The sequence below is a fragment of the Lytechinus variegatus genome, chromosome 3 (genome assembly GCF_018143015.1).
Source record: "Lytechinus variegatus isolate NC3 chromosome 3, Lvar_3.0, whole genome shotgun sequence".
NCBI classification, from domain to species: Eukaryota; Metazoa; Echinodermata; class Echinoidea; order Temnopleuroida; family Toxopneustidae; genus Lytechinus; species Lytechinus variegatus.
The window spans coordinates 72795675-72811555 of NC_054742.1; the positions used below are offsets into that span (position 1 = coordinate 72795675).

The following is a 15881-nucleotide window of genomic DNA, read 5'->3' on the forward strand; positions in this document are numbered from 1 at the left end:
ATGATGATGATGATAGAAAAGATGATGATGACGCATATTGTAGTAATGATGATCATGGTGAAGATGATGATGACGAGGGCCAAGAATGGAGCTGGCCATTCCTCTATGACACCTACCTGCGAGAGTTCATTATCATCCAGCTGAAGATCATTCTCCCTGATCATCTTGATAACCTGTTTATGCAACATCACAGGAGGCATCCCTTCACCCTTCAATCGCTTCACCTGCTCCTGCAGGAGCTGCTCAAGTCTCTGTGAGGGAATCAAAGGCAAAGGGTTTAAGCTATCTCAGTTGTACACAGTCACCTCCATCTCTACACCAACATGTTATAATAATCTTTAATCGCTTCATCTGCTCCGACAGGAGCTGCTCAAGCCTCTGTGAATCACACTGCCCAACTTTGGCAAAATGAAGCAAGTGACACATCAGTCAAATATGAGTTATTGTTGTTTCTGAAACACCCTTCGTATGTTGCACGTTCAGTCAAAATTTGGGTGATAAATTATCGTTAAATGGAAAGATATTGATATTGTGGAGCGTTGTGGATTAGTCTCCGGACTCTGAAACAGAGGGTCGTGGGTTCAAATGCCAACCATGGCGTAATTTCCTTCAGCAAGAAATTGATCCACAATGTGCTGCACTCAACCCAGGTGATGTAAATGGGTACCTGGCAGGAATTTATTCCTTGAAACACAGCGCGCATAACAGCTGCACTTCTAAAGCCAGGGTAATTATGCTGCATATACTGTAGAGCGCTTAGAGACTTCTTACAAAGTAAGTATTAAGCGCTATACATGTATAAGCAAGTATAATTATTATTATTGAGAAAAATATGCTGTTAAATTGCAATGACACCTATGTAAATGACGAACACACATTGCTTACTTACAACAAATCATACTTTTGTACAGTGTAACTTGCTTCCTTTTGCCAAAGTACGGCAGCACAGGCAAAGTGGTGGGGTTTCAAAGGGTTTGTAATTTACAAGTAAATTTACAAAGACTGGTCAATACAAAAGGTGATTTATGAGATACATGTAGAGACCCCATTATACGTTTAAACAAAATTAGAGTAAACTTACTCTCTATCTACATGTATGATTTTAAAGAAAGCTTTACAATACAATGTAAATTCAAATACTTTTCACCAACAAACATTTGAATCGAAAAGGATTAAATTTCAACTTGAGCTGATGGGAGGAGAAATTTATCGTAAATCAGATTTACAAGTTGAAAAATAGGATCATGTATAAAAATCATGTATAAGTTACCGGCAGCTGAATGAAACATCCAAAAAATATCACCTAGTACACAGCCCCCACAGCCCCTTCACGTCATAATCATAAATATCAATTAACTGGCTTCTAAATATAGTTTTCAAACACATGTACAAATACCTTTCAAGCATCACAAAACTAATCTCCTTCTTGAATGATTTTCACAAAAAAAAAAAATACATCATACAATATTTCATTTCAACTAATTTTTATCATTATTTACATTTATAGTACAATGATTCCATTTTGTAAGGTTTCAAAAATCTTTCTTCAATATCAGGGGGGTGTTTCACAAAGATTTAAGTATGACTTAGGTCGCACTTAAATGCTGACGCGTACATGAAATGCAACGCGCAATCTCATTGATCAGTAGGCAGTAAAAAGCGTCTTCTTGGCATGATCTGACCAATTCAGACATGCCTTTTATACTGTTCGCAATTAGACATTTAAGTGCGACCTTAAGTCATACTTAAATCTCTGTGAAACACCCTCTAGGTTTCCAACACCAAACTCAGAACAATGTACATCAATCAATTAACTTCCATACTTTATATTCTGATTTGCAAAAAGACTACACTTCACATTATACTTACCAAATAGCTATACGGGATCATCTGACCAAATATGGGTTGACCTTTGATCTTCTCACTATCAAGAGCAAGAAAACGCACAAAAAAAAGAAAAGTAATGACTGATATCAATCAAAATAGTAGAGGAAATTACAACAGTTTTTAATACGACATGAAGTATAATCTAGCTCCTATAACATTCAGTCAAATTTGACAAGTACTTGTAGTAGTTGGGTAATCTTGTTTTTTTTTTAATTCATTTAGTGTGAATGGGGCCAGGTAATGTAGATAATAACAACAAAATCAAGGGAAAAAATCATTGAAACTTCATGCTTCAAATCAGTAAATATTATATGGCTAGGTGATGGTTGACCAAAGAATATGGTTGTGGAAAAGATCATTCTTGCTTCGAAGCAACTCAGCACTAAAATGAGACCTGCCAACCCCAATAAATCCTCAGGGAAGGTTTTCTGGAAATAGCCCACAGTAATTTGGTCTTCCACAGGTAGAATTAGCTTTTCTGAAATATTAATTCTTATTCATACAGCAAAAATTTGAATTGTTAATTTGAATTGTTATTTGAGCAAAAGACGAGTTACAAGATTGATTTTTTTGGTGCTTGGAAGTTTCACTGAGATTGCACAGTGTGCAAATATAAAAGTGAACCCTGAACTTCAAACCTTGTTATCTCCTTGAAGCTCTAACCAAATTTCTTCTACGTTCAATTAGATACTATACATTATTGATCAATTTTGACAAGTTATATATCAGTTTAATGATAAATAATAATGATAATGGTGAGGTCTTATTGAGAGCACACACCATCCAGACATGCTCATGGCGCAAGCTCAGCAACAGTTTGGAAATCTGAGTTTGGCCATTAATTTCTCCTAACTCCCAATTTCACACAATGCATATTTGATATCATTCACAAGATCATTTTATTTTCTTTAAAATGATACCATGCTTGTTACGATCATGTCATCATGAAAAAAGAGCAGGATTCATAAGTGTTGGATGAGCTCTGAATTGAAAGGCTGCAAAAAGAGCAGGAATAGTAAATGAAGGGTCAATACAGAACATGATTCTTTTGTCTGTGTCAATAGAGATGAAAATCCATTCAAATCAAGCCCCGGCTTCTTCATTTTTATGTAGTGATGGTTCTGTGAGATAACATGGTTTGAGACGTGGTTTGAAATACACATGCTTTGTTCGTTATCTTTTTGTTTGATTCCATATTAATGTTGAAGTTAAGGTGCATGAAAACAAAAGAAACCGCTGAGAAACTAACTCATCACCATCGAAAAAAAAGAACAGTGACTTTCAATATTGTGTCATTTTGCAACTTTTAAATTTTGACCTTGCCCCAAATTTCAAGGGACTGAACCTTAATGTGAACCATAATCATACCATGTAGGGCATCATTTTAAAGAGAAATAATTGATCTATTCATTGGTATTACACATTGATATTCACTAAAACCAAAGAGGGATTATCGATCAAAGTCAGATTTCCAAACTTATATATATACAAATTTACAACTACCCCACCAGAATTTCTAGATACATCCTGGTGGGGCCTGGTGCCCTTCTGCTTAGGATGTGCTTGTTCAAGCTCAACAAAACTCTCGAAATTCTGAAAATGAACATATATTCTTGAAAACAGAATCAAACAGCCCATGAGAAATTGCCCATGAACTTACTTCAGGATGACATCTTCAATCATTCCCTTGAGTCTTTGGATGTCACCCGTCTCGGTCACGGCAGAGAGATCGATGTAGCCCTTGATGGCTGGAAAGCCGGGTGACCTGCACACGTCCAATACTCTCATCTGCATATCGGTGATGAAGTCTTCTGCATGGTCTGATAAAAACAAAGACACACATACATGTAATGGTGTAAAGAACCAGGGATCCCAGCTTTTCAAGAAAACAAAATTTCCTGATTTTTCCCTGATTTTCCCTGATGAAGTTTACAAATTCCCAGTTTCGCATGTTTTCTAAGTTGTTGCAGTGAATACATGTACTTTCAGTATAAAAACAATAATGTACATTAAAATGACAATGGATGTTGTTTTGATATGCAACAAAATATAACAGAGTCTGACTGACTACCGCGCTTTCGACTTTTAGGCTGATCAAAATTCCTGATTTTTCCCTCATATGAGGCATTTTTTCCTGATTTGAGGTATTTTTCAAATCAGATTCCCGGATTTTTCCCTGACTGGAAAAAAGTAAAATTTGGGCGGACAGTACAACATGAGAAGACAAAGCCGCACCACATAGGCTAACAAATACGATTTGCAATTTTTCAAGTCTTTTTTCTTTATTAAATGGTTCAAGATAATGCTAAAATGCTAAAATTTGGTTTTTTTTTTTTTGGGGGGGGGGAAACGGTATAGTATACCTTTAGGGATCTTGTCTTTGTGTGTACCCACTACAATAACTGGACATGATGGGGCTAGAGCCTGGATGGTCAGTAACCATGGACGCAGGGTCGTTATCTCTTCAGGTCCTCTGCTGATGTCGTACACCACCTATTGAAACAAAAATCAAGTAGTTGCAGACAGAAATATTTCTGGAAGAGATTCTTTTAAATCAAGGTGAAATATTAAATACTATTATCACTCCCATCTCTTAAAGGCGTTAAGCAATAGAAGTTGCTGCTGCCCTGTTTGGCGTTCAACAATCCTAGGGATACAGCTATGTCATTCTTGTGCTGTCCATTGGCAGCTGGGGCCATGATCAATTTGGCAAAACAAATTTTCAATGAATTTCTGTTTCAGATTTCTTTTTAAACAATGAATTATAAGCAATGGATATTATCATACATCATAATACATGTTGTCAGGCAATGTTGTAGATCACCATTACATTCATTTTATGTTTCTTACTCCATGATAGGGACTATGGCAGCCATTTTGAATCTCAAAATATAGCATCTAACAAAAATGGCATATTAACAATTATGTTTTTAGTCAGAGTCCACTCGTTTATCTTAATAAGATGCATGTTAGTGCTCACTCTTGTCGTGTCGCTTGGTCGTATATGATGTGATTTTGTGACAATATTGTCACTATTTTTAGCATAATTGGATCACATATTGGAACCAAAATTGTTCTGAAGAGCCGATCTGATATTTCAGCATGATATTTCATGGAGACATTCAATTTCAACCTCTTCACTGGATCAAAGATACAATGTTTTGCTGATTATTTCAACGACTACTTCGTGGAACAGGAACGCCTCAGTCCCACACGCACTCACACTTATGCACTCTGGTAAACTTTTTATACTCCTTATCAAACTATATTCATGATTCATTGCGTTTTTGGCTTTAAATACATCTATTGACTTTCTTATCATCATAGACCGTAACCCACTCTTAACCCTTCGCCAAATGAAGAAGATTCTTGAGTGCAACCTCCTTGACAAGTCTTGCATCATCTGCAGCTAGGGTACTACTGACAAGTGAGATGGCAGAGGATATCCCAGATGCTAAAAACACCCCTTGTGTTTTTGACCAACTAAAATGAATATGCTAAGTGGTTTCTTGACCATGGCATTGAAGGAATCTGCGTTTTTATTGATTAAACCGGGTACAACATCTGAAACACGTATCAACATCTGGACCAGACACAAACATGGGAGAGCTTCAGGAAGAGTTTTGGCTAGGAGTATGGTTCATGGCCAGTGAGGTCTCGGTGGTAAAGACACCTTCACATTTTCTGCTGCTATCTGCCTCGTCCAACACAGGACCCCATTCAGAACATCGAAAAAGAGAGAAATTTGAGGAACTCCTTGCAGAGAACATCGCTGAATAAGACCAGCTTCTCCCAGGTAACAAACTTGTATACCTGATCTACGACAACACAAGACCTCATGTCCGCACCCAGCTATCCGAAGAAACCAACCCCATCATCCAGATGAGGCTACTCCATTTCTATTCCCCTTTCCTCAACATGACAGGAATGGTTCATTCTGCCTTCAAGGCTGTCGTAAAGAGGACCTTGGCTTAGCCAGCGAGGCAGCTCTGTTTCTGGGACAGGCAGGCAGCTCAGGATGCAGGGGTAAACCTCCAGCAATGGCGTTGTGATATCCTAAGAGAGGCTGCTCTTCCAGAATATTGATGCCATTACACCAAGATACACCAGGAAAGTGTACACAACGGTACAACCACTCCAAGACATACATGTCAAGGTCTCTGGCTCATCAACAGATCATTAGCTGAAGCAACTGAGAGACTTTGCATGGACTATTAGAATTGCATATAATAACATAATCATGCTAAGCAGGGCCTGCTGGTAGAACAGTGGCTACCCTGGGTAAAATATATGATGTGATTATCATTATCATGAATGATTAAAAGAAAGAACATGGACACTTTTTCATCAAAAGACATTTATGTGCAACTCTGATGAAACGAGACGGGGAAAACCTAAACTAGAAACGCAAGGTATTAAAGCACTACATGTATATACATGTACAGTAGTACAATCATGGATCCTGATTGAGTAAGTTTGGGTCTCAGATGAGACAGATACAATGCAACACAAGACAGAGACCGATACGGAAGCACTCATGCCCAGAATCTCAAGGCACCCAACACTGGTTACCACCTACTAGCAACAAGATACGTTCATTTCAATTTAAGTTCATTCAAAGAAGAATGCAACCAATGATATTTTGTACCGCATTAGGGTTAGAAGTTCACCCAGATGTCATTTATGTCAGTACAAAAGCCAAGATCTTCTGCACCTGTTCTTTCTGTGGTCCAGTTTTTGAAATATTTTGGAATTAAGTGAACAAATGTTTATTCAATTTAAACATTCTTATTTTGCCTTTTCCTGTCTTGGAAACTTAGTTTGGAGTTACAGTAAAAGAAAGAATAGTTTTATCAATACCATGATATTTTAAGCAAAATTCTTTATTTATAAACAAAAATATGAGAAAATGCTAGTCTTCAAACACTTTGAAAATGACATTATTTTTTAGAAAAAGTAGAGCGAGCAATTGCGGTAAAACAAGGCACACTTTCAGTTCATCTTGATAAATTGAATCCATTGAACAAGTCTCAAGATGTTCTAGCTGAATTGTAACACATTTTCTACTGATGTTTATGATTCATTATATTGGTACTATTGTTTAATTATGTATATTGTGATTGATTTTGAAGCAATAAAATCTGAAAATGAAATAAAAAGTTGTCTGGGGGCCACGGAAAAAGCGTTCATCTCATTGCAGTCCCCGTCAGGATTCTATTCTGGGAATCCTTCAACCGAATTACACAACTTCTACTACAACTTGTGTAGTGACCCGAGAAAAAGACTGGTCTCTCAACGATCAACATGAAATTCAAACTTTTTGCTAGAATGAGTTTAGGTGACCACTCGTTTTGAGCACGTACAACCACATCACACCACTCCCTACAATTTAACGGCCCACATACATGTATATGGAATACCATATCAGGGGACCGTTGCAGAAAGAGTTGCCATCAAACGCAACTCTAAAAATCATGCGTAACTTTATTTTCAACCAATCAACAGCGCGCATTTAGGACTGGCAATTGATTTTTTTTCACTTTCTGCAACAGACCCCTAAAGACCTTAAAGAAAGCTCAACAGCTACCATATTTATAAGAAAATAATGAGATGTACATATTCATAAATATAAACATTTAAACTTAAGCGTTGCCTCCTTGTAATATGAAAGTTAATAAATTGTTTATGTTATTTGTTTAATTGGTAATTGTCTTGTAATGTAACCAATGTTGTATAATTTGTACAAAACATTGATTTCTTGTTCAATGTCATTATTTCTCATTGTATATTTACTTGCTTAATTTATATACATTTTTCAGCTCTGTTTGGGCCTGTAGTGATAAGCTCTGTGCTTTTTGTTTTCAGCAGAGTATGTTTCAATGATCAATTTAAATGTATATGTTGTAAACATGAGTTTTCTTATTTTTACACAAGGGTGGAATAAATGAAATGAACGAGTTTAATCATTAACGTGTGACTTACCAAGAAGAGAGCTCTGCCTGTCAAGAAGCATGGATGAGTGCTGTAGAAATCTTCCTGGCCAGCAAAGTCCCAGGTACTAAGACAGAAGTCCTTCTTACGAATCTGGATGCTGCAAGAAATGTAGAAAATAACAAGCAAATGATCATTTAGGTCAAGATTCATGATTTATTTTATTACCCTCAGATAAGATATATGTTATACACATAGTTTGTATACATGTAGTAGAATTACAAATCCAAACATACCATGCAGAATATCTGTTGAGCACTTTATTAGAGACGTCATTCTGATAAATAAACCTGGATTATCATTATCCTTATTTTCATCACAAATTTACTTATAAAGATCCCCATTTTCGCCTTATCTTTTATTTATCAAGCACATTCATGTATCACATCAGGTATATGATTATGTTTAATGATAATACTTATATGAATATAAAATAATAAGCAATATTCATGTTCACCAATACATCATTTTACATGTAGTTTGCTTCATGTGAAGAGACAGCCAAAAACAGAAGGAGAAATTCTTGCAATCAAAATTTCTCTACAACTATCCCTGCAAGGGTAAAAAAAACCTGTATTATTTCTTAAGAAAAATCTTTGATACTACTATAGTAGTAAAGAAATCTTTTTTTACTTACACCCACTCTTTGACAACGACCCCAACTGTGGCAATGTTGTCACCCTTCTTTTCAAACTTCTGTCCCTGGAGCCGAGCCAAGAGGGTAGATTTCCCGCGACCCCCGTAACCCACGACCATCAGCTTCATACGATTGTATGCTTCAGCCTGTAGACAAGAGGGTGTAACAAGCATATTCAATAAAACTTGTGCTAATATATTTTATCAATAAAATGGAAACTAGTATTTTTCACATGTAATAGTGCAAAACATAACCAGAGACAATATAATGCATGGATTTTCATAGACATACCACAATGATGAAATCTACATAAATTATAAACAGAAATAAACATGCATGAAATGATGACTTCACCTCCCAATCAGCATGGAGAACATGCCTTCACTTATGCCTAAAGTTCTGGGAAGAATTCGGAGAATATTTTACAAAAGACATGATGTTGTGTCAAATTTTTCCTCATCCAGTCAAATTTGATGAAATTATCTTTAGAATCAGAACTCGGAAGTTCATATAGCAAATATTCACTCTGCTCGTCAAATACGAGATTTTAGTATCTTATTACAAAAGCTCATAACACGACAAATAATTATACTTCATACATTTCCTGGATGAAGAATTATGACATTCATGGATTTCTGTAGTTGATATTGGTCAGATCAATCACAGCTCTTTGTGAAACAGGGCCCAGGGCTCCTTTCTACTAATAATTGCAATGGATAAAAAGCAATCTCAAATTGTAATAGATCCATCACATTTTGAGATAGCTTTTAATCCATCACAACTCTTAGTAGGATGAAGCTCAGGTATCTACCTTCTGATCATGCATTAGTTTCAGGATAATATGAGAAGGGGTAAACAATAAACACATAAATCACAGAGAGCTGTAGGTTTTTTCTGGAATGTTTTAAGACTAAATGCTGAGAGAGTTATTCTCTTCTCACCCTTTTGAACTTCTGGTTGAGGAAACCAATGATGTCTTTGGTTCTGCCTTTCAGTATGGCCGGGTCCAGGTCTAACTTCAGACCATCCAGGGGAAACTACCAAAAATAGAATTGAACACGGAAATAAAATAATGATTACATTTACTATGCATGTACATCTTGAAGGAGGCACAATTGTGGATGTCTTCACAAAGAGTTAACTAAGACTTGAAGTGCAGGAATACTCAATACTAATGCATCAAAGTCCATGGCCAAGGCATTGAAAGAACTGACATTAAGACACCTCAAGGTCAATGACAAGACTGATGGCTTTATATTTTTCAATTTTTCATCTTTAACACAAGACCATCTTCAGGAACTGATTTATAAGCTGAAACAAGATATACTATAACATTTAGATAACAAGGATTTAACATCTCTTTAGGATTTGAATTAGACACTGAATTCAATTGATCCCAAGCTACAGTCAGTCTGGATTTATTTGGATCCATGCAATGTACTGTAAAGTAAGGCGGGACATGACTTACTTTAAAATGATTGGTTAACATTGGTTTGACTTTTAAAAAATCTGAGCTAGAAGGTCACACTTGTCTCCTGTGTCTGTGATATGTTACAAAAGTGAAGCCCAGAAAAAATTGCGTTCGAAAAATAATTATTTAGTGCTTGAAAAATTGAAATATAAAGTGACCGGAAAAACCATCTTAATTTCATCCCATACACTTATGTGTACTATTTAGGTGTCTATAAGACGCCTATTTACAAAATCTGGGTTCGCCTTGTAGTTTTCGCTTTTCATTCTCAATAATGGTTGTTTTCAGGGTTTATTAGTTCTAATACATGCACTTGTACCCATGTTTCATCTTGGTTTGAGAATTTTTTAAATCGGCTGCTCACAAAGTTAAACAATACCTTTAATATTAGCTATAATTATATTTTGATATTGGTAACTCTTTTGGTACTTTATGTTACCAGGTGAGGTGAATGGGTACCTGGTAGGAAGAAATTCCTCAAATGCTTGAGCGCCTGATCCAGGTAGCCATGCTAAAGCCGGGGTAATAATAACTTTATCATGACAAGCAGGGCCCACTGGGGGAACAGTTTTCAGAACTGAAGTGGCTACCCTGGGTACAATAAGATGTTAATATCTCATTATTATTATTGCTGTTATTTTATGTTTATGTTTGTCTGCCCTGCTTGAGCCAGTAACGAGGCTGTGTCTTGGCCTCTCTTTACATTTATCATCTTGAATCTATACCATTCCTTCTTTGCTTATTGTTCCTTAACAAACAAAAATACATGGACCAAATACTCTAAAAAGGGAATGGTTGGCATGTCTGGGGCCCGTTGCAGAAAGAGTTGCAATCAAACTCAACTCTAAAAATCATGCGCAACTTGATTTTCAACCAATCAACAGCGCGCATTTTGGACTGCGATTGATTTTTTGACTTGCGTTTAAACGCAACTCTTTCTGCAACGGACCCCTGTACATGTATTAAACACAACATCATCAATACCTCCCAGAGTTTGTTGAGTTGACCTAGTTCATCGGGAATGGTGGTGATAGATTTGTTATGGCTCAGATCAAGAGATGCCAATAGAGTCAGCTGACCAAGCTCCTTTGGAACCTGTTACGAGAAAAGACAATACACAATAGAATCTAGCTGGGGACAGTTTCACAAAACTGTTTGTTAAATGAAGTGTGTCTTTGCAAATGACTAGAACATGTTCTTGGGTACTGAATCTACAGAGTGTTTCACAAAAAGTTCTGTCAGTGATTTTTCACTGACAGATGTTATAAGTTACTGAAAATCCTGACATCTGATTGGCTGGGAGCAACTTTGTCTTACTATATTTGTAATTTCATCCCCCTCCCCCTCCAGATTTGTTTCTGTATGATAGAAATTGAACAAAAGGTAAAGCAAAGATTAAAAGAATAAACTAATGTAAATTCTTCTTATTCATCCAGTTGTGATCAACATAAGAACAACTGGAAATCAACTCACTGTTGCAACGTTTCGTCATTCATCTATTGGCTTCTTCTGGCGAATGCCAATCCCGATGAAGGGGAGGCTCTTAAAATGTTTGAAATTGTGGAGATACGGTGCACACTGAACTATGTCCAACATACGAATGACGACTTGGCAGTCATTTGCCCGAAGAAGCCAATTGGTAATTGGCGAAATGTCGCAACAGTGAGTTGATTTCCAGTTTTTCTTATTTGACTTCTTACAAAGATAAAAGATCCAATATATTTTCATTACAAAAAAAGGATTTGAAAATGGAGAAAACTACATATATCTGCTATCATTTACATTTACAAACCAATAATCCATTACACAAAAAAATGATATTACACAGCGAAATGAAACATGAAACCGATTGTGCGAGAAATTTCAAGAGTTCCCTACAAATCTGTCAGATTTCTAAAGAGCATTATTATACAATAATGCTAACGATACCTTGGTAAGTTTATTGTGGCTTAGGATAAATCTCTCTAGCTTTGACCAGCTCCTTAGGTTATCACCAAGTGTTAGCTGCAGTTGGAAATTGAAAGAAAGAAAACACATAAATTGAATAAAATTTATTTCGGCCCCTTTTTCAGACATCGATATTCGTATGTGCATGCAGATACATGTAGCAATAAATTAATGAAAGAATACAACAAAGAAAAATAAATCAACACACGACATTACTAACAATATGAGGTATGAAAGCACAGATTTAAAACATCTAACAGTTGAAAGGAAATCAAAACAAACTGACTTGAATAAGTACCAAATACTTAATCTCAATTTAAATTTTTTCATAATAAACCATCAAACAGCTTGACTAATCCTTTTATTTTCAAAAGTATTTTTACTTCAATATACATTTTTTATAAACAAACATTCAAATCAAACACAGAATAAACACTAGTACACTGTAGATAATATATAGGCCAGTTTTGAAGAAACCATTATGGTATATTACAATTACATACATGTGCTATACACACAAATTTTCACGTGGCCTTAAACTTATGCAACTGATGGTAACGTGGAGCGTTGTGGCCAAGTGGATCAGTCTCCGGACTTTGAAACAGAGGGGCGTGGGTTTGAATCCCAGCCATGGCGCAGTTTCCTTTGGCAAAAAACTTATCCACACTGTGCTGCACTTGACCCAAGTGAGGAGAATGGGTACCCGGTAGGATTTATTCTTTGAATGCTCTAGCGCCTATTAATACATGTATGGCAGCTTACATGTAGCTACAGAGGGACAATAACATGATACCAAGTATCAAAGCGCAGTTGAGTACATGTACATAGTAACAGCGCTATATAAATGGACATATTATTATCATCATTAATAATAATAATAATAAACATTCATTCGTATAGCGCAGCTTTTATATGTATATTTTCAGCTGCGCTTGTTCAGAGCTCTTTTTACTTATGTCTACACAGCATATTTTCTTAACTAAAGAGATATGTTTTTAATTTTGATTTGAAGCGAGCCAAATAAAAAAATTAGAATTTTGATCAAATACAATGCTTTTTACCTTCTTGATCTTGTTGTGTGAGATGATGATCTCCCTCAGTGTCTGACTCTTCCATTCTGATGGAGGGGGGAAGTCGATGATACCATTGTCACTCAGATCGATATCTCGGAGTCTAAAAATCAAAATAAAAGTGAAATATTAAACTTAAAAGCTATCATTTACTTGCAATCAACAAAGCCATCTTTATTGTACCTTAATCTGGGCCCACTTGGCATTCGAGTAACTTTGCCATCTGATGGTAACTTCCCTGAAATTCTTGATTCCGATTGGTTGTTTCACATTGTTACCATGGTACCACTCCTGAAGACGGACAGTCAACCTATCCGAAACGTCGAGTCTCTTTACTACTCATCATCTCTACTCGCCGACTCAAGCCAGCATCTCCTCATCAACGCTACTACTCAAGCTGTTCTCACTCAACATTCCTTCTGGTTTACAGTCCTTTTCAGGACTATTTTCAAGAAAGAATACTCTATTCTCAAATCTCCACTTCTCGCCTATCCACTTCCCTTCTATCCACTGTTTCTATAACACTCCACATGGTGTACCGTAAACCACATCAGCAATTACCATGGTAGTAACTATTGGATGGCAAAGTTACTATAATAGTAACTTTGACATAAACGGAATAGTGTACAATCCAAGGGCTTTATCAACATTCTGGAACTGACATGAAAACAAGAATAAGTCTGTCATCTTAAGTAGCAAAATAAATAAGTATTTTACCTCTCTAAAGATTTTAGTATCTCTATACAAATACAAATATAAGCTACATGTATTTTTCTCTGTATTTTAGATAATTATCTCAAAAGACATACATTAAGATTATTTATTTATAGCACACAGTTATTGAGAAACAATAATACCCCCCTCCCCCTGTTAAGCAAGCAGAGAGTATGATCACACTTTTATAAAAGTAGATGAAGCAGGTTATTTCACTCTTGAAATGTCTTAAATTACTAATCATTCCCTTTAACTCACACTGGAAGATGGAGGATGAATTTGGGGATGAAGGGTGACTCGGGAATGCCAAGATGGTTCTTGGCAAGCTTCAGAACCTTCAGTTTGCCAAGGATGTTGTCCAGGTCTCCAGGGAGAGAGTCTGTAGGGAGATTGAAAGATAGATAATAATTACCTTTCATTTCATTTATTGGTTTTTGCAACATTTTTCATAACGAAATTCTGGACAAGAAAATACATATCAGAAATTTGACATTAATATAATGAACAATAGTTTGGTATACGAATCATCAAATATTTCTTACATAAATGAAAAAAAAATATTAAGTGGTATTCTCTATTACACAGTAAATAGGATGGTTGCAAGGGTCATCACAAAAGCAAAGCTTGAAAACGTAACAGCCCTGGATGTAAAATTCATTACTTTCACAAGCATTTTTAGTTTGAATTGATCCCTGCTAGTAAAGCGATGTGTGAATAATTGGATTAGTAGTTTACAAAGACTTGATATTTTGGGATTCTCGTCGTTCCCTTTTGTAATGGCATGCATCACTTCTACAACCAATTGGAATTTGAGTTGATCCCTGCTGGTAAAGGTATACATGACTTTACAAACAATTGGAAATTTGAGTTGATCACTGCTTGTAAAGGTATGAATGAATTTCATAAGCAATTGGAATTTGAGTTGCCCCTGCTTGCAAAGGTATACATGAGTTTACAATTAATTGAAATTTGAGTTGATCCCTGCTTGCAAAGGTATACATGAATTTACAAACAATTGAAACTTGAGTTGAACCCTGCTTGTAGAGGTATACATGAATTTACAAACAATTGAAATTTGAGTTGATCCCTGCTTGTAAAGGTATACATGACTGTACAAACAATTGGAAATTTGAGATGATCCCTATTTGTAAATTTATGAATTAATTTTTACAAGCAGTTGGAATTTGAGATGATCCCGCTTGCAAAGGTATACACGAGTTTACAAACAATTAGAATGAGAGTGAATTGATCTCTCCTTCATTAAGCACAATAATAAATGGGATCTTTAAAAACCACGGTTTCAAACAAAAGTTTCAAAACCATCTCCAAACTGTTTAACCTTCTACTGACCTAACTGGTTGTTTGCAGCGCTGAGCTGCTCCAACGACAGGCAACCGTGAAGGAAGACGGGGGTCAACGTCGTGAGTTTGTTGTTAGATAGATCCAGGCTCTTCAACAGTTGAAGGTTGAGAGGTTTGTTGGGAATAGTCTCGATCTTGTTGCTACGTACATGTATGACAAAATAGGAAAGAAAAACAATTTTACGGCAATAAAATGATGATAATGACAATGACAGCATATGTATAGCACCATTCATCTGTGAAAAACATTCAAAAATGCTGGCTCAAATCATTGGTCACACATAATTCAGTTGCTGGAAAAAAGACAGGTCTTTAGTTCAGATTAGAAGCTCTCCAGGTAGTTAAAATTACAAAGTTATATTCTTAGATAACATGCTAAATTGGTACTGTCATTCTGATTTTGCTAAATTGTGGAATACAATGTTTATGCGTTTTAGTTCCACATTCTTATATACCATATAATGTCACACAATATTCACAGTTGCTGGAAAAATATATCTTTAGTTCAGATTAGGTCTTCAGGTTGTTAAAATTACAAAGTTAGATTCTTAAATAATATGATGATGCACAGCATTTGTATAGTGCCATATATCTGTCAAAGACATTCAAAGGCGCATTGGAGGAGCCAGCCAATTGAGCAAACATGCTAACTTGATACTGTCATTTCGATTTTAGTAAATAGTGGAATACAATGTTTACGCATTTCAGTTCCACATTCTTATATACTATAAAATTTCCATTAGCTAAATTGATTTTACATACATTTACGACAAATGCATATTTCCTCTCGCCTTTGTGGAATG

The 15881-nt window shown here is 35.9% G+C and overlaps 1 protein-coding gene across 1 annotated transcript in view; it reads right to left on the minus strand.

Annotated features, from left to right (window-relative positions):
• Positions 1-15881, minus strand: part of LOC121411888 (leucine-rich repeat serine/threonine-protein kinase 2-like) — a 108734-nt gene that overhangs the window by 39485 nt on the left and 53368 nt on the right. Inside the window, 12 exon segments of the mRNA XM_041604775.1 lie at positions 117-251; positions 1870-1924; positions 3548-3707; positions 4251-4380; positions 7870-7978; positions 8516-8661; positions 9457-9552; positions 10971-11081; positions 11916-11990; positions 12995-13106; positions 13976-14096; positions 15068-15219. Of these exon segments, the coding sequence (XP_041460709.1) occupies positions 117-251; positions 1870-1924; positions 3548-3707; positions 4251-4380; positions 7870-7978; positions 8516-8661; positions 9457-9552; positions 10971-11081; positions 11916-11990; positions 12995-13106; positions 13976-14096; positions 15068-15219 (1402 nt within the window).